At 38.7% G+C, this 20020-nt stretch overlaps 6 protein-coding genes across 10 annotated transcripts; 4 read left to right on the top strand and 2 right to left on the bottom strand.

Moving 5' to 3' along the window:
* The first annotated feature begins 1144 nt into the window (after positions 1-1144).
* LOC140794709 (uncharacterized) lies at positions 1145-5092 on the top strand. Its single transcript, XM_073146844.1, has 10 exons — positions 1145-1718; positions 1802-1982; positions 2198-2331; positions 2409-2521; positions 2946-3069; positions 3375-3530; positions 3829-3981; positions 4199-4278; positions 4406-4455; positions 4662-5092. Exons 1-10 carry the CDS (start codon positions 1320-1322, stop codon positions 4793-4795), a joined length of 1524 nt encoding a protein of 507 aa, XP_073002945.1. The 5' UTR covers positions 1145-1319; the 3' UTR covers positions 4796-5092.
* A 599-nt stretch (positions 5093-5691) lies between these two features.
* On the top strand, positions 5692-7782 carry LOC140794708 (succinate dehydrogenase assembly factor 1, mitochondrial). Of its 2 annotated transcripts, none has more exons than XM_073146841.1 (3): positions 5692-5930; positions 6667-6948; positions 7380-7782. In XM_073146841.1, the coding sequence occupies exons 2-3, from the start codon at positions 6694-6696 to the stop codon at positions 7482-7484; spliced, it is 360 nt and encodes a 119-aa protein (XP_073002942.1). In that variant the 5' UTR covers positions 5692-5930; positions 6667-6693; the 3' UTR covers positions 7485-7782. The 2 variants fall into 2 exon arrangements, with proteins under 2 accessions (XP_073002942.1, XP_073002943.1); XM_073146842.1 differs by having other exon boundaries at positions 5813-5930; positions 6671-6948.
* Positions 7783-11488: 3706 nt separating this feature from the next.
* LOC140795226 (uncharacterized) lies at positions 11489-12846 on the top strand. 3 transcript variants are annotated; one of them, XM_073147676.1, is made up of 2 exons: positions 11489-11568; positions 11831-12846. In XM_073147676.1, the coding sequence occupies exon 2, from the start codon at positions 11913-11915 to the stop codon at positions 12666-12668; it is 756 nt and encodes a 251-aa protein (XP_073003777.1). In that variant the 5' UTR covers positions 11489-11568; positions 11831-11912; the 3' UTR covers positions 12669-12846. The 3 variants fall into 3 exon arrangements, with proteins under 3 accessions (XP_073003777.1, XP_073003776.1, XP_073003775.1); XM_073147675.1 differs by having other exon boundaries at positions 11497-11568; positions 11834-12846; XM_073147674.1 differs by lacking the exon at positions 11489-11568 and having other exon boundaries at positions 11580-12846.
* A 671-nt stretch (positions 12847-13517) lies between these two features.
* On the bottom strand, positions 13518-16280 carry LOC140795241 (uncharacterized protein At2g39795, mitochondrial-like). 2 transcript variants are annotated; one of them, XR_012110269.1, is made up of 5 exons: positions 15920-16208; positions 15495-15835; positions 15016-15191; positions 14709-14748; positions 13518-13850 (listed from the first exon to the last, which is right to left on the bottom strand). XR_012110269.1 is itself a non-coding variant. In XM_073147701.1 (4 exons), exons 1-3 carry the CDS (start codon positions 16094-16096, stop codon positions 15029-15031), a joined length of 681 nt encoding a protein of 226 aa, XP_073003802.1. In that variant the 5' UTR covers positions 16097-16280; the 3' UTR covers positions 13518-13850; positions 15016-15028. The 2 variants fall into 2 exon arrangements, 1 of the variants encoding a protein (XP_073003802.1); XM_073147701.1 differs by lacking the exon at positions 14709-14748 and having other exon boundaries at positions 15920-16280.
* Positions 16281-16701: 421 nt separating this feature from the next.
* LOC140795240 (uncharacterized) lies at positions 16702-18784 on the bottom strand. The gene is made up of 4 exons (XM_073147700.1): positions 18435-18784; positions 18295-18344; positions 18137-18189; positions 16702-17299 (listed from the first exon to the last, which is right to left on the bottom strand). Exons 1-4 carry the CDS (start codon positions 18659-18661, stop codon positions 16907-16909), a joined length of 723 nt encoding a protein of 240 aa, XP_073003801.1. The 5' UTR covers positions 18662-18784; the 3' UTR covers positions 16702-16906.
* Positions 18785-19012: 228 nt separating this feature from the next.
* On the top strand, positions 19013-19723 carry LOC140795589 (large ribosomal subunit protein eL39x). The gene is made up of 3 exons (XM_073148261.1): positions 19013-19107; positions 19205-19308; positions 19461-19723. The coding sequence occupies exons 1-3, from the start codon at positions 19105-19107 to the stop codon at positions 19507-19509; spliced, it is 156 nt and encodes a 51-aa protein (XP_073004362.1). The 5' UTR covers positions 19013-19104; the 3' UTR covers positions 19510-19723.
* Positions 19724-20020: the final 297 nt, after the last annotated feature.

The raw sequence follows: 20020 nt of genomic DNA, 5'->3' as shown, positions 1-20020 counted from the left end.
ATGGAATTGTGCAACGTAATTACTCTATATTACATTACGTTGATGGTAATCTTCTCTTAATGCTAAAAGTGTATCTGAGTTGATGATGCTACCATTATTTTGGAATCCGTAATTGTTAAACACTTTGTTTATTATTTCATGTTACTATAAATGCTAATTAAATTCTAGAGTTTGTTTAATTGAAGTGTAGAACACTCACGTTTAATTGCAGTTGCAAGTAGGAAGTTATCGTCCTTTTATTCAGTACTTGTTACTGTTGGTGTTCTTAAACAATAGTTGGCATAAATAAAAAAAACTTATAATTTATTTCAATACCAAGTAGTGGTGGGCAAAGTTTAAAGTAGAGAATCTGATACCGAGAATAAATTCATGTTACTTTTGTTCAAAGTTTCTCTCTCTACAATCCACTCCTCTCATCATGCCTACTTATATAACTTTTGACTCCAATCTATACTGCCATAATTTCCTCCAAGGACTTGCTTGTTGTATTCATTTCATGGTGGAATCAAAGCCTGTTAACTTTGGGATTCATCACACAACCACTGAGTACTATTCTCAGCCACTCTGGCCACAGAACAAGCACTGCAAGAAAAGCTGCAAATTGATACTATTATGACACTATTGTGACTGCCACTTGAAGCTGAAGGCAAAAAGATTCTTTTATCCATGGCCTCAGAATTCCTACTCCCAGCTAAAAAACAAAGAGATATCACAAGATTCACGACAGGGAATCTTATCCAAATGAAATCATTTATCACACACAAAGGAAAGATTCAAAAATGTAGAAGCTCCCTTATAGGAGGGAGGATGGAAATAATCATCTACAAGTTAAACTTCTCCAGTCGTTAATATGACAAGTCAAAGTAAGAAGGTTATGAGGACGAAATAGTCCTTATTTCCTCACGTGAACGTCGTCCTCCTTTCATATGAGCTGTGAAATAGAAGATGTTGTTGATTTGGGGTTTATGGACCAAAAGAGGTATTTAGTCCATAATCAGTTGACATAAAAGTTTTAAGTCGTTAACCAACAAATAAATAATATATAAATTAATTAAGACAAATAATTGATAAATCCAAGTTTGCTTCCGATTGGATCGATGATTTATAAACTTGGATATTGACATGGAGTCATGGAGACCATTCCAGAGCCAATCAGTACTAAGGTAGTCATCAGAAGGAAACTTGCAAGAAAAAATAAACAAAGTAGAACAAGCCAAAGATAACATGACTATGTTTCTTTGTTTCCTCTCTATCCCCTTATTAATCCTTCTTATACTCCTCTCTCCTTTCTTCCCTCTTGAGCTCTAGACTTGGGAAACATGGCCATGGCTCTAGCTTCATGTCTTCCTTCTATGTTCTTCTTCCTCCTAACTATCCTATCTTTATCAACAGTAAGCTCTTTACCAATCTTTTCTCCAAGAGCTTCAAGTTTACAATCTTTAGCTCTTAGAGCACAAAAGCCAAACAACTCTAACCTTCCATTCGCTACTCACTACTTCCCACAACAACTAGACCACTTCACTTTCAAACCAAACTCATCCAATATCTTCTACCAAAAGTTCCTCATGAACTCCACATACTGGGATAAGGGTCCAGTTCACACTGCTCCCATCTTTGTTTACACAGGGAACGAAGGCAACATCGAGTGGTTCGCGGCAAACACCGGATTCATGCTCGATATCGCACCCAAGTTCAATGCACTGCTTGTGTTCATTGAGGTAAATTTGAAACTTTTAGGAGAAAAGCTTTGTGTTCTTAAGATATGCATATATAATTTGGTTGCATATTTTTATGTTTATAGCATAGGTTTTATGGGGAGTCAATGCCATTTGGGAAGGACTCGTATAATTCTGCAGATACTTTAGGTTATCTTACTTCAACTCAAGCATTAGCAGATTATGCAATACTTATTAGAAGCTTGAAGCAGAACTTATCTGCGGAGGCATCTCCTGTTGTTGTCTTTGGTGGTTCTTACGGAGGAAGTAAGTTTTTCTTCACAAGCTTTTCATTTAGTAGTTCTTGCGGCCAAGAGCTGGATCTTCGGTATAGTATATTCAATTTACAATTATGAGTTTTCTTTGGTTGTCGGGCTTGGATTAGTTATTGATTGAGCACAATTTGTCACTATTTTTTTCAACCAATGGAGCTACACAAGTGTATTTTTCTGTTTCTTCTAATGAGCTCTGTTTGATTTCAGTGTTAGCAGCATGGTTCAGATTAAAGTATCCCCATGTAGCCATTGGTGCCCTGGCATCATCTGCCCCAATCTTGCAATTTGACTACATTACTCCATGGAGTAGCTTTTATGATGGGGTGTCCCAAGATTACAAGGTCCAAATTGTTAGCATCACCATTTGTTGCGAAGTGGCTTAGTTACACTATCTTCTAAAAAAATTGCATCTTTATAGGATGAGAGTTCCAACTGCTTTGAAGTCATTAAGGAGAGTTGGGATGAGCTGATTGCAAAGGGAGCTGATAAAAAGGGGCTCTTGGAACTCAGTAAGACCTTCAGAGCCTGCAAGTAAGTTCTCCTGTTTGTTAACTAAACATCTTAAAACTGACCAGCTAATCCTTTCGCCAAGTTTAGCATTCAGCTACAACTGAGTTTTCACATTAATTAGAGTCTTTATTTCTGGAGACAAGATAGGTGAAGCTTATCTATGGGCAACCCTTTCGTGATCATTAAATTTGGGTTTAGATGTGACTCTGTGCCTTATAATTATGACCTCTCACTGGAAGATCCTTTTCCCCCTATGGTTTGTAGCCCCTTTTTTTTCTGTACATGGTGAGACTTAACACCATCAGGTCGAACACACAAGAAGGAAAAATGTCAGAAGGCAATAATGCAGCAAAAACTTTAGGCCTTTAATTGAGTATCTAATGTTCAAACAACAAAAGAATACAATTTTTTTATAAGAAACTTACTGGCAACCGCATCTTTGCAGGCCTGTTAGTTCAGTATACTCGTTCCGAGATTGGCTATGGACCGCATTTGTATACACCGCCATGGTTGATTATCCAACACAAGCAAATTTTCTTATGCCTTTGCCAGCCTATCCTGTCAAAGAGGTACCTTTTAGTTCTAAGTTCATCTGAAGTTTTGGTATTATTTTCTTACAAGTTGAACAGCAAAAAGTTTCTAGGTCATTCTACAATCTGACAATTGTTTTACGCAAACTTTCAGTGCAATAGTACATTAGTAATAGCATCACCATTAATCTATGGTGCAAGCATTATATTTATGCTATTAATGATTCAAATAAACATCTGCATTCACTGTCAAACAAGTCTGCAATTCTTAATAAAAAAAACTCTGTAACTAAGTTGTGCAACAAATTTTGTAAACTAATGAATGTATCTATTGAATCACATAGATGTGCAAGACTATCGATGGATTCCCTCAAGGGGTGGACACAATTAATAAGGTGTTTGCAGCTGCAAGCTTGTATTACAATTATTCTGGTGATAAACAATGCTTCGAAATCGAAAATGGAGCAGATCCTCATGGCCTCCACGGTTGGGATTGGCAGGTAAGACCTTTCTCTTTTCAATTCTGCAGCTGGATATGTATTGGTGGCAGTTCTATATGTATCCTAGTTAATGCATGATCTTACATCACTGGATAAAAGGGTTCATGAACAAATACTGTGCTTTGGCTATATTTTCGCTTTTATAAATACATGTAAATACATGTGCCACTTTGGACTGAAGGGATTATATAATGTGCTTCTTCTCATAGGGTTTTAATTACTTTTAATAAGATTGCAGTTCTTTTTTTCTTTTTTTTTCTCTTTCTGTTCCCTTGTTGAAGTAGTCGCTTATTTGTAGGCATGCACAGAGATGGTCATGCCTATGACTTGCTCTAATGAAAGCATGTTCCAGCCATCAACTTATAATTATGAGGAATTTGGAGACCAATGCATGGAGAAGTATGGCGTTCGACCAAGACCGCATTGGATAACTACAGAATATGGCGGCAATGTAAGTAATTGTTTCCTTTTGAACATTTCTTGCTACTTTTCAAAATGATAGACATGACTCTAACAAGCAGAAACAATGTCCAATTAATTTCTTGTCAATTGTGTATATTTTCAGGCAACATGACTACATGTTCACATTATAAATGCATACCATCCATGTATCTCAGGCTATTTGCTATCTTCTCATTGTTTTGTTTTTAATGCTTGCCATGAAACAGAGAATTGATCTGGTTCTTAAGAGATTTGGAAGCAACATAATATTCTCCAATGGAATGAGAGACCCTTGGAGTAGAGGAGGGTAAGATCCACTTCATTATCATCATTAGTCATTTCTATTACATAATCATATGTTTAAATGTCGGTGAGCTTGAGTGTTTACTAGGTTAAAGTAATTATCTTTGACAATTGTTTTCTCTGGATTGTAGGGTACTCAAAAACATATCAACTAGCATTCTCGCCCTTGTCACAAAGGAAGGTTTGTAGAAAACTAAATATGACTAAATTCAAATATAGCAATGACCAACTCTCTTTTTGATTCAATATAACAATCTTATGGCTCATATATGAGATAGGTGCCAAAAGATAAACTAAAACCATGACCCCGTTAAGATCATTTTACAGATAGTAGATTCAGAGTGCAATTGATCATCTTTTAATTATAATTTCTTCGTTTCCTTCCAGGAGCTCATCATCTAGACTTTAGATTTGCGACAAAAGAAGATCCTGAATGGCTTGTACAACAAAGGAGGCAAGAAATTCAAATCATAAAGAGTTGGATAGATCAGTATCACAGAGATTTGAACGAGTCGACATGATTGAGAGCTAGCGGCCATAGATAATTGCAATGCAATTATTCAAGATGGAAAAAAAATTATATCCCTTAAAAAAAAAAAGAATTCCTTGTGACTGCAAAGAAAAAAGATAAATTCTCTTTCTAATATTTTTTTTCTATGGAAGTGGCATAGAAATGAACTGAATGGGCATTGTAACAAATTAATGCATCATTTTCTCCAACAATACAGTGATTTCAGGTCCTTAGTGCAATGACACTATCTATGAAATTGTAATGCATTAATTGTTTTCTAAGATTGCAACAATTTATCTCTTTGTCAGTTCTATCATAATGTCCAAATTTTTTTCCTCTTTCCTGTTTTTTCTCCCTTCCTTTGAGGACTATAATCAGAGATTCATCACCAAATATGTATTGGGGGCACAAAGTCCTAAATTAATTTCTTACAAATGCTTACTCGGATTTTGTAGGATATCTATTTAGGATATTTCCAATCATTATTAGAATACAAGCAGTATTTGCCACAATATAATTGAGCAGACTTTCCTATGAGAAATCCAAACTTTCCAAATTTCTGATCCTATGAAGTAACAAAAAAGCAAAGATCACGTTGAATTCTCCATAAATAGGCATGACGGAGAATATATAGTTGAAATGGACAAGCATACATATAAATAAACTCTTTGTCACAAAACAACTGCAGCAAATTGGAAGAAGCTACAAATGGAAGCCTCAAAACCAAGAGAACAAGAGATGGATTTTGTCCGAAATGGATCAAAAAGGAAGAATGAGTAAATAAAGATCTTACCTTGTGAGTCTTCATCTTGTAGCCTTGAGACTGGGCTTTTGAGAGGGAAGTGGGACCAGAGAGAGAGAGAGGTAGTTTTGAAGAATAAGAGGAGACCCAAATAAGGATTTAGAGGAGCTGAACTTGTTTGTTTTGTCGGGCATTTCCTCGAACAACTTTGCTGCATTTCTATTTGTGGCACTTTCTGGGCCGTACGCATCACACAGAAGCACGCAATCTTGGCCGTTGGTTCTGGGGTTACGAAGAAGAGAAGGGGAAAAGATTACTTAAAAAATTGCTCCCCATTAGTGGTTCGGGTATTTCTCACATTTATACGCCCAGGCGATCCTATCTTTCCAATCGATTCTTGAAGGTATTTGACTAATTTCTTCCTCTGGAGGATAATATAGTTGGATTTTTTGTTCCCTTTAGTGATCAGTCTGGAGTCGCGCATTTAAATTTTACGTATTTCCCTGAGTTTGTAATGGATCTCACTGTTATAGCCACTTAATCCGGTTTCTTTCATTCTTTCTTGTTTTTTAATTCGATACTTCTATAAACCAAGTACTTCCCGCTTTCAAATCCTTCCGAACTCTTCTGCAAAACCTTTCGATGTGTTTATGAAACATATCATTGAAGAACTATTTTTTTTTCCAGAGAAAAGATGCGCATGAATATTGGTACCCATATCAAAGCTTTTGTCAGATTGGTTTGTGCACAAGATTGCTTCTCTAGGGCATGTTCAACGCTTACATCTTGGATACTCGATGTTTTGATCTGATTGATGTGTTCTTATAGTTTTGTCTTTGAAGTGTAACATGTAGACTTTGTTTTTATGATCTTGAAAATTTAACATAGATTGCTTGAAATGTACTGTGTTGCTGAGCAACAATGTCCATATTTAAATATGCTATCATGTTGAGAATTTGCAGAGTAATATGTTTTTGGTCTCTCATGACATTGACTCAATTCTTATATTATATGCAAAATAGTTGAAAGTATTGTTTGATATTCCTAATTCTAAGTTTGTTATAAAGTTGTTTCTCCTTTTTCGAAGTAAAATGTACAGATTGAAACATTATAGTGTTCACAAGATTTTCTTCTATTAGGCAGTAAGACCAAGTCCAACGCATGAGATGACACCCCGGTCTCGGTTGTCCGGCATGCAAAGACAGGTCTTAGGTCTGTATAGAGGATTTCTTCGAGCAGCTCGTCAGAAGGCCCCAGAAGAACGTCGCAGGGTTGAGTCAGTTGTTTCAACTGAATTCCGCCAGAATGCAAAGAATGTTGATCGCAAGAATTTCCTTTACATTGAGTACCTATTGAGAAGAGGACAGAGGCAGCTTGAGCAACTAAAGAATCCTGGTACTACAGGATTATCTACCCTTAATGTAAGTTGGAAAGAAATCAAATGTCCTCACATCTTATATTCTCTTGTTGCATCATTCATCACCACTTGTGAAGGATGGATACTTCATTTTGCTAGTCGCTTATATTTGATTACTATATTCTTTTTAAACTTCTTTGATTTTTTGAATAGCTGGTTGGGGATACATATATATTATCTAGGAGGATTGTAGTTTTTGAGGCAATGGTGATGGACTATAAGTGCTTTTATGATAGATCAATAATTCAATAATCTCCTTAGAATGTTTTTTTTAGCCATCATTTTCAAGATCTGTATCATGTATCTGCCATACCATCACACAGTATTTTGATACTTGAGTCCATTATTTTAGATATCTTTTGTCAGATAGAATCTATGGTCTATGTGAGGATGAACTGCTTTAACAAGTTCCACACATTCTTCTGAAATTATCAGGCTACATCTGCTACAAGTGTCCAATCAGATATTGAGATTTCTGGACCTGCTTATGATAAATCCATGGCGATGAAACAAATAATAAAGTTCTACCCAACATGTTGAAAATTTTGAATTGAATCTTGCTTCCAGACTCCAGTTAAATTTTGCATCACTATGTTGTTCAAATTCAAAGAAGATAGCCAAACCTTGGCGTAAGTTGGAAGAATCAATTTACTCTGGAGAGATCACTTGCTGTAGTAGCCTTTTGTTCTTTTTTTTTTACTCTGAAGTTTGATTAATTCAAGCAGAAGAAGAAAATCTGCATCTTATCAATAATGTATCCTATATTTCAGTCTTTTTAGACAAGTTATTCTGCAGTTGATAAATACAGTTTTAGAACCTTTTATTCTTCACTTGATAATATTTGGTTCTTGTGCATACATCTTTGCTCGTGTTCCTTCAGCTTTATATGAAGATTCTCCACTTGAACTAGTTAAATTACCAGGTAAATTTGTTTCTTTTCAACTTACACTAAAGCAATGCATAACCTCCTAATTACCTGATGGGGATCCCTCTGCACTTTTCACATTGCATACTTAACTTCTCTAGTTGAGGAGTTTTAGTCCATTGACAGATCAGTAAGATTTTCTTCTAATTTTATCACATTTCTTTGGTAGTTCAGCAATCATTGTCTTGGAACTGTGCTACCTTCTTTCAACATCTAAAGTATGAAAATTTCCAGCCAGATTACATAAACTTGTGGGTGCATTTAATCCATTATGTGCAGCATGAATCAGATGTTCATTCACTTGATAAATACTCATACTATTCTTAATGAAATGTCGATGCTTTGTCTAGCACAGTTTTCTTGCCTGTTAGATCTTTTTCTGTGAGGAGACTAGATCTTTTTCTCTACCTTCATCTCTTCCACAGTTTTCTTGCCTGTTGGATGACCAATTTCCCAAGTGATTCTACATTTGACTAGAAAATCTTACAGTTTGCGGTTGAGAATAAACTCTCTCAGCAGATCAGCAGACTCGTAACATTTATAAACAGAGGTCTTTTAGTTGTGATTCATCAGTTGCTGTTGTCTGTTAGTCTGGCACTTTCTTTCTTCAACGTTAAATGTGCTCAGTGGATCAACATCCAAGCCTAAAGAATCTACCATGGTAGGACTAATCAGAAGTACTACTCTTATGGAGATTGAACTAATTATGCCTTGGATTTATACCATTATTCGTGAGGCATGACTTGTTGATTGATGGATATGGACATCTAACCTACCTAATGTAATGATGTAAGCATTCTAACTTTATTTTGATTTCTAAATAGGGGGACAAATTTTTCAATGTTATCTGGTAGTAGATTTTTCCCATGAACAGGATAATCAGAAGAAATTCATTCTTCTACTGACTGAATCCAGATACTAAATTGATGTGGTCTAGATTGAGGTAAAGCACATGCAAACAGAAATCAACAGGGGCAGCTGTTCATAGGATCAAACTTGATTTGGGTCTATATTTCATTTGTCTTGATCCAAGAGCAGTTAAAGAAGACCGAGATAACCTAATAGTTTTCAAAGTCATTGATGTTGCTATCCTGATTCTGTCATATAGGAAGTTTGATAAGAAAATGGCCTTCAGAATTAATATTGCAGAGTGGATGTCTATCCTAGCCAATTGAGTACTATCATGTCATTTTCTCCTTGTATTTTCTCCATGTAGAACTAAGTTGCTTTATGGTTAAGCTATTCTTTCATCAGAAGAGCATCTTGGTGAGCTTCATTAATTTGTTATATTTGCCACAGTTAATTTGCTAGGAGCCCTTTTTTTAGCATAAACTAAGAGATAGTTGTGGAGTTTGTATCATGCATCATGGAAACTTTGTTGTTCTTTTGGCATCATGTTCTCTTTAATGAGGACATAGTTGTGGAACCTTGGACCTTCGAATCAAAGGAATGTTTGTATACTATAAATTCACATAACTTGTTTCAGTATATCAAATGAACTTAATAGTATCAGAAATGTTGGGTATAAATCATGGATTACACTTAATGATGCAAATGATGTAAACATCCTCATCTCTTGACCTTTTCTTATATATTTATTTATGTTACTCATTAGTTGATTTCTTCCATGCATGCCTTGGACAAACGAACAGCAGATCTTACTGAATCCAGAATAGAACAGATGAGATGAGGTAAGGCAGATGTAACTCAAATAATAAAGGCCAGTTGGTAATTGGATCATACTAGAGGTGGGTCTCTATCTCAGTCCAATGAGCTGCTTAGACCTAGCAAAGGACTAGAATAAAACTTGGAAGCAACTTCCAGGTGATTAAGCTGCTGATGGCTATCTGCACTCATGGATGGTGACTGCTATCTTCTCCCTGCTGTAATGTTATGAATAAATTAAACCCCTGATGTGAGGAGCATCTTGCTCCTCCTACTTCAGTTTGATTGATGTGGTCAGAGTAAGAAGGTAATCTGACTAAACTCTAGTTAAGTGGTGGAAGGATTGATAAGATAAGTGGAGAAGATTTTTAGGACAAGAAGTCAATTATTGAAGAAATAGTTGAGATTCCAAACTTCTCAGAGTAAAAGGCCAAATCTCTTTCTGTGCAAGCAAATTACTCTCAATGTTGAAAGGTGGAATTTTTAAATAAGCCTTACTTTGTGAAAATTGTTACTCATCTTTACATCTAGCTGCAATATTGAGGGTGGCAGAGAAGAATTTTTGGCCTTCTGGCCTTGTTTAACTTGTGCCATTGTTCTTGTTTGACATCTTCTCCTCCACTGTTTATTGTAGATAAACATGGGGGGGCAGATGTTGACCTTAAGATCCCAATAAGATATGACCTAACTGATCAAAATAGACAATCTCTAGCAGGGAAAATCTTCCTACATTGAAGTGTGCTGCACTTTTAAGCACTTTGACATTTTCAGTCAATGGAAACACTAGAAGCCACCCACACATCTAATAACTTGGCTACTTGTATAATGCACCAGATTCTCTGCAGCTAGGTCTGCACGAATGCCTCGCGATGGGTTGTTTGTAAACTAACTTGTTAGCCAGTCAGAGAGCGCCAAGTTGCCGGATGCAAGAAATTTGCTGCAGCCAGGGGTTGCATCCGGTGGTGATGGGGAACTCTTATTATTTCTCGTGATGGCTATCATGGTACAGTTTCCACAAATGAGTTTGTTTCAGTGTAGGACAGCACTTGGATGTGCCTTGTTCCACGTCAGCTTCTATGGTTCTTTGTCGGCCACCTGTCGGATTTCGATAGATCTCGTCTCGCCACGTGGAGTCTCCCCATTCGTGGCTCGCGTTGGCATATCTGCTTATAATTGGCTGCTTAATGTCGAAATTTACTCCACTTCGCTAAACCCAATTGGCACAAGTGCAGACGAATTGGACACTTAATTGAATGATGGGTTTTTTTCTTAATCTTATCCTCCAACCAAAAACAAAGTTGCCAGTAGAACTCACCACCTTAAAGGAGATGAGTCAGCATAGGAAGAATGCTTCACAATAACTCTAATCAGAATTAAGCAAATTAATCAACAATTTATATATATAAATTCTCATGAAATAATTAATGTGCTAGTTTGTTTCAACTAAATATATATATATATATATGTTAGGCAAGCAAATTCTGAATTTTACCAATGTGCATGCATGCCAAAACTTGTTAATTATGGGCATTAATTATGTTGAGTGTGAAGCATGCCAAAGCAAATGGAAAAAATCAATTGGAACTTTGTATATGGCCATATACGCTTACATTTAATTAAGAGTGTATTACGTCAGTAATTACCGCCTCATACACCAAATCTCCAAACTTTATTCTACCAAGTGCACTGTATAATACGCAATTAATGAGTACATAAAGAATACAAAATATTTGAATCCAATTCTAGTGAGCTACAAGACTGGTCAGGACTAAGTCCATCTCGAAGACCATCTCAAATAATATTAATTATATGGAAAATTTATTAAATCTTCTCTCGCCAATCATATACCTTATATACCCATCGTTCTTGTCAAGTTTGGACAACTCCTTTGAAGAATCCCACAAAAGAAGGAATGTTTTAAATATATATATATATATATATATAGAGAGAGAGAGAGAGAGAGAGAGAGAGAGAGAGAGAGAGAGAGAGAGAGAGAGAGAGAAGGGGAGGGGAATTGAAGAGATTAAAAGCCATGTAAGTTTAATTTCTTTGCAAGATTTAGATTCTTCTCACAACCATCTTGCTTTTTGTTATGCATAAAACTCTCCCATTAAAGCCATCGAATTAACCAGCTGGTCATTACTTCCTTTCTTGGGGGATTGCATTGATCTTTTTCCATTCATGCATGCTCTCCAATCTCTTTATAAGAAGCAAGAACAAGAAGAGGAGGAGGAGAAGATAAAGTACTAAACTTCTTTTTTATTTATTTATTTATTTCTTTTATTCTCATGGAAAGAAGTCTCTCTGAGAGCTCAAGCATCTCAGTTTCCGAAGCATTAGAGCACAAGAAGAGTAGTAATAATAATCGCTTATGCTGCATGGAGATAGATGAAGAAGAGGAGAGAGGTGATCAAGAAGGGAAAGATGGAGGAGAGGAAGGTGGTGACGTGGAGCCGGCGTTGGAGCTCGACCTCCTCGGCGTACTCGGCGGCGGGGAGCAGAGTCCCCGCGTGGCAGTGGCAGCGGCGGCTTCGCCGGAGTCGGAGCCGCGGGTGTTCTCGTGCAACTACTGCCAGAGGAAGTTCTACAGCTCGCAGGCGCTCGGCGGCCACCAGAACGCGCACAAGCGCGAGCGAACGCTCGCGAAACGCAGCGGCGGCGGCGCCGCCGGACGGACCGGCGGAGGTTTCCCTGGATTCGGCGTCGACCACTTTCGGTTCCCGCCGAGCATGGCGACGATGCCTCTGCATGGGCCGTACGGCAGCGGCGGAGCCGCCGCCGGAAGTGGTGGCGGTGGACCGCTCGGCATCCACGTGCACTCGATGATGAATAAACCGTACTTTGGGACGTCGACGGCCGCAGCAGCTGCTGGGTGGGTCTACGGGCAGCACGGGTGGAGCCGGTCGGCGGCGGCGGCGATCGTGAACCGGCAGGCGAGCGCCGGGCGACTTTACTCGCAGGAAATATATGGGGCGGCGAGGGGGCCGGTGGCAGCGAGATTTGAAGAGTCAGCGGCGGCCACCGGGTATAGATGGGAAGGTGGCGGCGGCGGCGCAAATGGTGGAGCCGGTGGTAGTCATTTGAATGTTAGACAAGAGGAAGTGGCTAAGCTTGACTTGACTTTGAAGCTCTAAGAGCAGTGATTAATTAACCTTTGAGCTAATATTAACTTTGTACTCTTAATTTGGGTGCACATCATTTGAGTTTCTGATCGTTCGTAGTTTGGTAACTCTGATCTTGTTTGAATTTGGTGTTGTCTATCTTCATTGTTTTGATTTTATGTATGAATGGAATGCAATAATTCTAGATGAATAGCTCACTTTCTCTAACTTAGTCAATTAATTCCTATTTGTAACTCATCAATGCAATAATGGTATTCTTACTCTTGCGAGCAGCATATTCTGTAACTAAGATGGTAATCTATTCGTTGACGACTCCACTGCTACTATTAACTCCTTTATATCTTCCTAAGAGATGGGCATCATAAAGGTAATTAACTAGGAAATATTGCTTTCCTAGCTAGATTACTATCTCCATATATCTCAAAATTTGAACCAAATAGTTAATGTGAACTTTGAATGGTATCTATGTGTAGTTGCTTCTGAGTTGGCTCTCCTCTATTTGACTTAACAAGCAAGAAAGATCTCCAGGAAATTTACTTTTCCAAACTGAGATTGTGACAAGAGCTAGCCTAAATCATGAAATTGAAAAAAAGAAAAAGAAAAAAGTGAACAGGTCTTGTAGGCTTGATCGAGAGCTAGGAACAAGATATCATTTTTCGTCTATTATTTGCATGTTATAATTACTACTAGAACAATATTCTAAATGCATTCCAAACAAATGCCTCGAGAACAGGATAAAGTATACACTAATCAATTAGACCAACAACCCATAAAGAAAAGTTTCCAGAAATCATGGTAAATCAAGTAGATACAACAACTACACCTTTAGCAGACAAGTGAGATGGACCAAAGCATAACAAGTTTTATGGAACAACTATGTCTCTCTTCCTTTACCATCCAGTGTCACATGAAAAGAAGAAAAGAAAACAAGTACAAAGTTTTGAGTGAAAATAAGGAGATCTACAAGGTAGAGCATGGAGTTATTAGTCAACTGTGCTTATTACAGATCCCTCTGTTGAACAAATGTCTGACTTTAATTTTTCTTTTCAAAATACTGATGCAAATATGTATATGATCTTGCACAGTAAAATGTATAAGAATCCACAGATGGCATTATATTCCATCCTGAACTGCCTTCCCTGCAGCTAACACGCTTCTATATGCCCCCACATGATCTCCATTAAAATCTGATACCTGAAAACCAGGAGATGTACTTGTTTAACATTAGCTACTGCTTTCGCTGCCACATATGCACAAACCACATGCAAAAATAGTGCATTAGCTATTTCTTTCAACACTGCATATGCGCAAACCACATACAAAATAGTGCGTGACTGCTTTTAATGATGCTTTTGTTAGTTGATAAACACCTCATTCAGCCACTAATATGGCTTTGACCCCAAAATAGTGGTGTCGAAATCAATGTGTGTTGGACAGGAGTACTATTTTGCTATCATTCCATGAGTGTTATAATGTAGAAGGGCAAAGATGGCACTTTAAGCCACTTTTCATTACTAAACAAAGTTATCCAAGCCAAAGTAATCCCACTCTCCAACTGCTGCATTAAAGATTGTGTAGCTGATCGATATCAACAAATACAAGTAATGACAATTGGCACAAGTGATCCATGTCACTGCATGCAATACAAATGCTCAACTTGAAATTAAACTACCGTCCTCAAGCTGTCTTATTTTGTCATCAATACAAGTTTTGACTGATTCCTAGATATCTTTGAGACTGGGCCAAACCTGATTGGTCTCGGCCCAAAAACAGCACATCAATGGCATAAAAGTGTATGCTAAGTACCTCGAAAGTGAGCATATGGAATCAGGAGGCATTATACGTCCTCATGCTATTTTTAAGAGACGATCTGTAGCAATGTAGTGTATTATATGGAGATGAAATCGCACTGTCTATGATACTTATTAGGTAAATACTTCGATAAAAAATCACAATTCTCGTTCATGATATCCATGTCTATAAATAGTTGAACTGTAAAGGAATGTCATGGAACTTATCTTCCAAACTGCTAAAAGAAATCTTCTGACTGACCTTAAATGTTAAGGTGCACAATACCCATCCCAGAAATAAACTGCAAGATGTTAGACATGTTCGAGTCAAAACTAACCTCTTCCTTTTATAGAATATAAAATATGAATAGTTTTTAAACTATGCTCAAGTTGCTTTGGGTGAGGTATAACATAAGCAAACCATATCAGGATATATTTGATAGGTATCCATGGTCAGAAACCTTATCAAGATAGTATTCAAAGATATACATAAATCTCAAAGGCACAAATATTAGTGGAATGAATAAGTAGAGTAGAAACAAATCAAGTGATAGAGAATAGATGCGAACCCTAAATAATTTATCAGCCTCTCTGGACATATGACTCGACAATCATCAGCCACCGTAGAAGCTCTGCCTTATCCTTGTTCAACATGTACTCATGCAAGAACTCTGCAAGCTCATCATCGACGCCCCTCTCCTCCAGGTATTCCTGAACTGACTTCCGCAACCCCTCCTCCAACTCCCTGCCCATCATGTCATAACCAAATTACAGATCCAGAAAAAAGAGTATGCCTTCTTTTGCCATCAGACCCCAAAGCCCTGATAACGGATCAGAGGTTGGAATATCTACCAATAATAACTTCAAAAGACTGCATTTCCCACTTTCTCATCATTCACTTTATAAGGGCAATTTCTAAAAGTGCAACAAAAAAAAAATCACATATTTATCTTTTTTTAATCCAGGATAATCTTCAAGCCAGCATATCATACATTTGCAACTACGCAAAAGAAACCCTAAATTTGCCATTTTGAAATAAGGGCATCACCTGAAATCGCGGCCCATATAGGGGGTCACGGCCATTCCCTTCCGACGAAGAGGGAAAACCTTCTGCACAACAAGCGAGTCGGGCCACGCAGAGCAGATGAACTCGAGAACTGAATCGCTCTCCTCGCCTCTCGACACCTCGACGACGAGGCTTATATGGAGTCGGAGCCCCTTCTCGTAAGCCTCCACCTTCTTGAACAGCGGCGCTTCCGGAACTGGGGCAGCGCCGTCGAACATGGTGGCGTCGACCTTGATGTCATCGGCGCCGTGCTTGGACCTGAGCCGGATCCATTGCTCGCCAGGGTGGTCCTCGACGGCGAAGGATTTGAAGCTGGAGACAGGCTAAGAAGAGAGAGAAAAAGAGAGAGAGGAGTGAGAAAATAGAAGGTTTTGAGAGGAAATTGCGAATGGGGTATTGGTGATTACCGGGTGAGGTGGGCGGTAATCTGCGAGGCAGGCGATCTCGGAGCGGAGGATCCGGAGGAGGTTGGAGTCGAACGTGGAAAGATGCGGCTCCGAGAGGAAGGAGCGAGAAGGAGGAGAAGAAGGCGAGGGTTTGAGGAGGGAGAGGAGCCATGGCTTGTTTCGAAGGAAGCGAGCCATTGGGTATTAGGGCTGGGGTTTAGCGGTTTAGTAAGGGGTTTTAGGCACGGATAAGTTGTCGGAATAAGTTTGCTTTAGGGGATAACGTGGGAATAAGGAACGGTTTTTGTTTCAAGCTATCCATATTAGGCTCTATTAGCACAAGAAGGCTAACGTTATATCTCTATACAAGAATGAATTACATGTGTAAAAAAAATTAGGAACGGAGTTAAAATAGTAAAAGCTCTTTATTCTCTCATACCCAAAACAATAGTGAATTGTATTTACATATACAAGTAAAATGACATCTATGCATGCCAGAAGCTTCCAAGAGCACCACTACATTTGATGGACTAGTGCAATGAGAGTGCAGGCTCATGCAGTAGCAGAAACAGAGAGCATCAAGAAGTTGACTTTCCCAAACCTAAGAACATAACATCACTCAGAAAAAAAGACTATCAGTTCCTACTATGACATATTGTGCAGTTCTATCATAACATCCACAGGAAGGACAAACTATTGGAACCAGCTTATGAGTTCCAGTTTGATTCATCATCAAGTCTTATGATTCGTAGACGGATATTATAGATTCTCTCTTTATCAGAAAAAAGGAAGATTCAATAGTATCGCCATGCAATGCTGACTCTAACTTTGATAGAGAGAAAAAAAAATACAGTGGGAATGTATCAACTTTGTTCCTCGAGCAAAGAAGACAACATGGCTAGAATATATCGTGGGCAAAACACTTTTGCTTTTCCTCTTGAATTGTTTCCAGTTCCACTCACATTGCAAGGTACCGTTTACAGATGCAAAGACGTATGACATCATCTCTCATACACCAGACCCCTTTTCTGCATTCCCAACCGTCTCTGGTTGCGGCTTAGAGCCCACTGTTGTTGCCACCTTAGTTGGAGGGTGAGATCCACTGATACTCTCATTGCTCTTGTTTGTCCTGTGTTCACTGGTTGCAGAATTATTTTTAGGATCACCACTCTTGTCAGTAGGTGCAACTGCTTCCTTCCTGCAAATCTCTTGGTCTGTAGATAAGTTGGAAGGTGGAGTTTTCTTCTTTTCATCCACGATATCCTTTATAACCTCCTCTAGTGCATCTAACCTGACTATTACCTTTGATAACTTTACATCAGAATCTTCTTCAACTGACTCCAATTCAGCTTGCTTTGCCTTCTCTTCTTCCTCGGCTTGTTTCTTTTTCTGCTCCACTTCCTGATATATGGAAAACAATAATCACTTTATCTCCAATTTGATGATTTAGAAAATTCAACGCTTGATTGTCTGATTCGACAGGAACATTACATTAGGAATAAGAATGACGAATAGGGTAAGCAACAAGTCTGATATATTCTTGCATAAAGAGGAGAGAAGATGGTAATTAATGTTATTGAGGCCCAAAACACAGTGCATATGTTGAACCTCCAGTTTAAAAATAATGAGACATCATTGAACATTCAAATCGATTATATTGATATCAAACTTGAAGTTCTTTTACAAACATTTGCATAGTCTAAGCTTATCAGGTCCTTTCATCTTACATACTATGTAAGTAGCGACATACAACTTCACCTCAGTGAGTTTACATTATTTAGATGATGAAAGATGACATAATATGGTAAAGAGAAACCTTTTTCTACCTTGCAATCAAACTAAACTACTCAATACAATTTGAACCCAAGCTGTTTCGATACAAATCAAGTTTCTGATTCATTGCATTGAGCTGTATCAGGATCAGCTAACATACACTTGAAAATCAATCAACTAAATCTGATCAAGAATTAGTAATGTTTGGATCCAATTTTGGTCTGAACTAGAATGTTCAGATCAGTTTGAGGTATTGCAGAATGACATATATGAAAAGTGGTTATACTTCCTCTAAAGAGCAAAGGGTTGACCATGCCTTGTTCCAGAAAGGGTGAAATCATTTCTTTTGGCTCAAGAAGTTATATCTTGAGAACCAAACGGATCATAGTTGCATCAAACGACATATAGCCCACAAGCAACACATACCAAAACAAGTGAGAAAGAAGAAGAAAACCAGTATATTACCGCTTCCATTCTTCTGATCTCATATCGCGCATACTGAGCCACCAAATAAACCGCTGCATCCCCAGAAATTGAATTAATAAAAGATAAAAATCAGATTTTTCTCGCCAGCACGGCAATAATTACTCGCATACAAGCCGCAACAATCAAAGAATTCCTACCAAGCGAAGGCATGCATACGAAGAAGAGCTGCACCAGATGGAAATCGAGCCTGCCACCCAATTCCCAGATCAATTCCAAAACCCTAAACCCTAAACCCTAGGAAGCGAGAAATGGGGGAAAGGTGGGTATAGTAGAGTACCCGAACTTCTTAGGCTTGGGAGGCGTCGTGAATAGGATCTTAGCAGCCGTCATGAAATCGAGGTTTTGGAGCTGGCGGTATGCCTCCCCCCTCGCCGCCCCCTCGTCGGCTGCTCCTGCGGACGAAGACGATGCCACCGCCTTTTCTCCGCCGGTTCCGGCGGCGGAGGAGGAGAGCCGCCTCGAGGTTAAGAGAAGGCGGAGGCCCCGAGACCATCTCACCCTCATCGAGCGGAGACGGCAGTGAAGAATGCGGCGTCGATTCGCAAGCCGAGCATGAGAAATCGGCAGCGAGTTTGTCAAGGAGGAGGCTATTGGGCCTAGGCCGAAGCCCACGTAAGAAGTGAGTCGTCCAAACCAAAGAGTAAACTGTAAACGGGAGCATTTACATATAACGCCCTAACGTTCCTCTTTTCGCAGTTCAAACCTGCCAATTTACAAAAGGACCTAACCATTTTCAACAAATTTCCCCCAGAAGGTGAGCCTTGTTGTTGGAGACTTCGTTTTGGCAAAGATTAGGGTGTTATTCGCAAAGTTTTCATAAAAAGAATTTCACGTGAAAGACATGTGCCTATCTAACATATAAATATTTCACCGCTCTTCCCCTCGTTCGTGCTAGGGTTTTTCGCCGTCGCCGCTCGTTGAGTTCACAACAAGCAGCAGCAGCGAACATGGTATCTCTTTCTCTCTCGCGGATTTAGATTTAGCGTTTCAAGGTTCACTTCCGATTTTATTCTTCTCTTATCCTAATTTCCTCTCCTTCTCTCTTAGCCGTCGCACAAGACCTTCATGATCAAGAAGAAGCTCGCGAAGAAGATGCGGCAGAACCGCCCCATACCCCACTGGATCCGCATGAGGACCGACAACACCATCAGGTCTCTCTCTCTCTCTCTCTCTCTCTCTCTCTCTCTCTCTATCTAATCAGCAAATTTGATTCCTTTTTGGTGGTTACTTTGTGATCTATTCTTCGTTTTCTGGATTTTTACGATACGATATTGATGCTTGTTATTCGCTGCCCTCTTTCCAGGTACAACGCGAAGCGCAGGCACTGGCGTCGCACCAAGCTAGGGTTTTGAGACGTTATTATTTGTTTCTTTCTTTTGTTATGTTGGAAAGCTCGTAACTGGTTATTTGCATTGCTTTGTTTGACGCTCTCAAAGACCTTTGGATGAGAACGGAGAAATTTTTGGATGTTTTAAGATCGAATTGGGCTCTCTGAGCTTAGTCTATGATGTTAGATGCTTGAAATTACTCATTGTTGCCTTCTATACTTATATTATTTTGGTAAAATGTTCAATCTTCTTTGCTTCGTCATGAATCTTGATGCATTTGTGTATTGTTAGACCTGTTTTGATGCAGATACTCTACATGACAAAATTTCCCGACATGTTATATATCTGCATTAGTTATACTTGCACATTAGTCTAACTGCATAACAAGGTAACCATCTACAGAATTATTCTTATTAATTACTCTTTGTTGATAATCCTATAAGTCTCTCCACACATTGACGCACATTTTTCAATTCCAACCACCTGAACATTCTCAAAAACTTTCTAAGATTCCAGCTGTATTATCCTCCTTGAC

Source organism: Typha latifolia, chromosome 9 (genome assembly GCF_019914945.1).
Source record: "Typha latifolia isolate L0001 chromosome 9, TyphaL0001v2, whole genome shotgun sequence".
NCBI lineage: Eukaryota > Viridiplantae > Streptophyta > Magnoliopsida > Poales > Typhaceae > Typha > Typha latifolia.
This window is presented reverse-complemented; position numbering and strand designations above follow the sequence as displayed.

Bases quoted from the DNA above. Each gene is read 5' to 3' on its own strand.
- LOC140794708 (XM_073146841.1), top strand. From the start codon at position 6,694: ATGACACCCCGGTCTCGGTTGTCCGGCATGCAAAGACAGGTCTTAGGT. The intron at 6,949-7,379 runs GTAAGTTGGAAA...TGAAATTATCAG, and splicing joins CAGGATTATCTACCCTTAAT to GCTACATCTGCTACAAGTGT.
- LOC140795240 (XM_073147700.1), bottom strand. From the start codon at position 18,661: ATGAGGGTGAGATGGTCTCGGGGCCTCCGCCTTCTCTTAACCTCGAGG. The intron at 18,345-18,434 runs GTACTCTACTAT...ATTGGGTGGCAG, and splicing joins CCCAAGCCTAAGAAGTTCGG to GCTCGATTTCCATCTGGTGC. The intron at 17,300-18,136 runs GTAATATACTGG...TCCATATATCAG, and splicing joins AGATCAGAAGAATGGAAGCG to GAAGTGGAGCAGAAAAAGAA.
- LOC140795226 (XM_073147674.1), top strand. From the start codon at position 11,823: ATGGAAAGAAGTCTCTCTGAGAGCTCAAGCATCTCAGTTTCCGAAGCA.
- LOC140794709 (XM_073146844.1), top strand. From the start codon at position 1,320: ATGGCCATGGCTCTAGCTTCATGTCTTCCTTCTATGTTCTTCTTCCTC. The intron at 2,332-2,408 runs GTCCAAATTGTT...GCATCTTTATAG, and splicing joins GGGTGTCCCAAGATTACAAG to GATGAGAGTTCCAACTGCTT. The intron at 4,456-4,661 runs GTTTGTAGAAAA...GTTTCCTTCCAG, and splicing joins CGCCCTTGTCACAAAGGAAG to GAGCTCATCATCTAGACTTT.
- LOC140795241 (XM_073147701.1), bottom strand. From the start codon at position 16,096: ATGGCTCGCTTCCTTCGAAACAAGCCATGGCTCCTCTCCCTCCTCAAA. The intron at 15,836-15,919 runs GTAATCACCAAT...CTCTCTTCTTAG, and splicing joins ATTACCGCCCACCTCACCCG to CCTGTCTCCAGCTTCAAATC. The intron at 15,192-15,494 runs GTGATGCCCTTA...CATGATGGGCAG, and splicing joins TATATGGGCCGCGATTTCAG to GGAGTTGGAGGAGGGGTTGC.
- LOC140795589 (XM_073148261.1), top strand. The intron at 19,309-19,460 runs GTCTCTCTCTCT...CCCTCTTTCCAG, and splicing joins AGGACCGACAACACCATCAG to GTACAACGCGAAGCGCAGGC.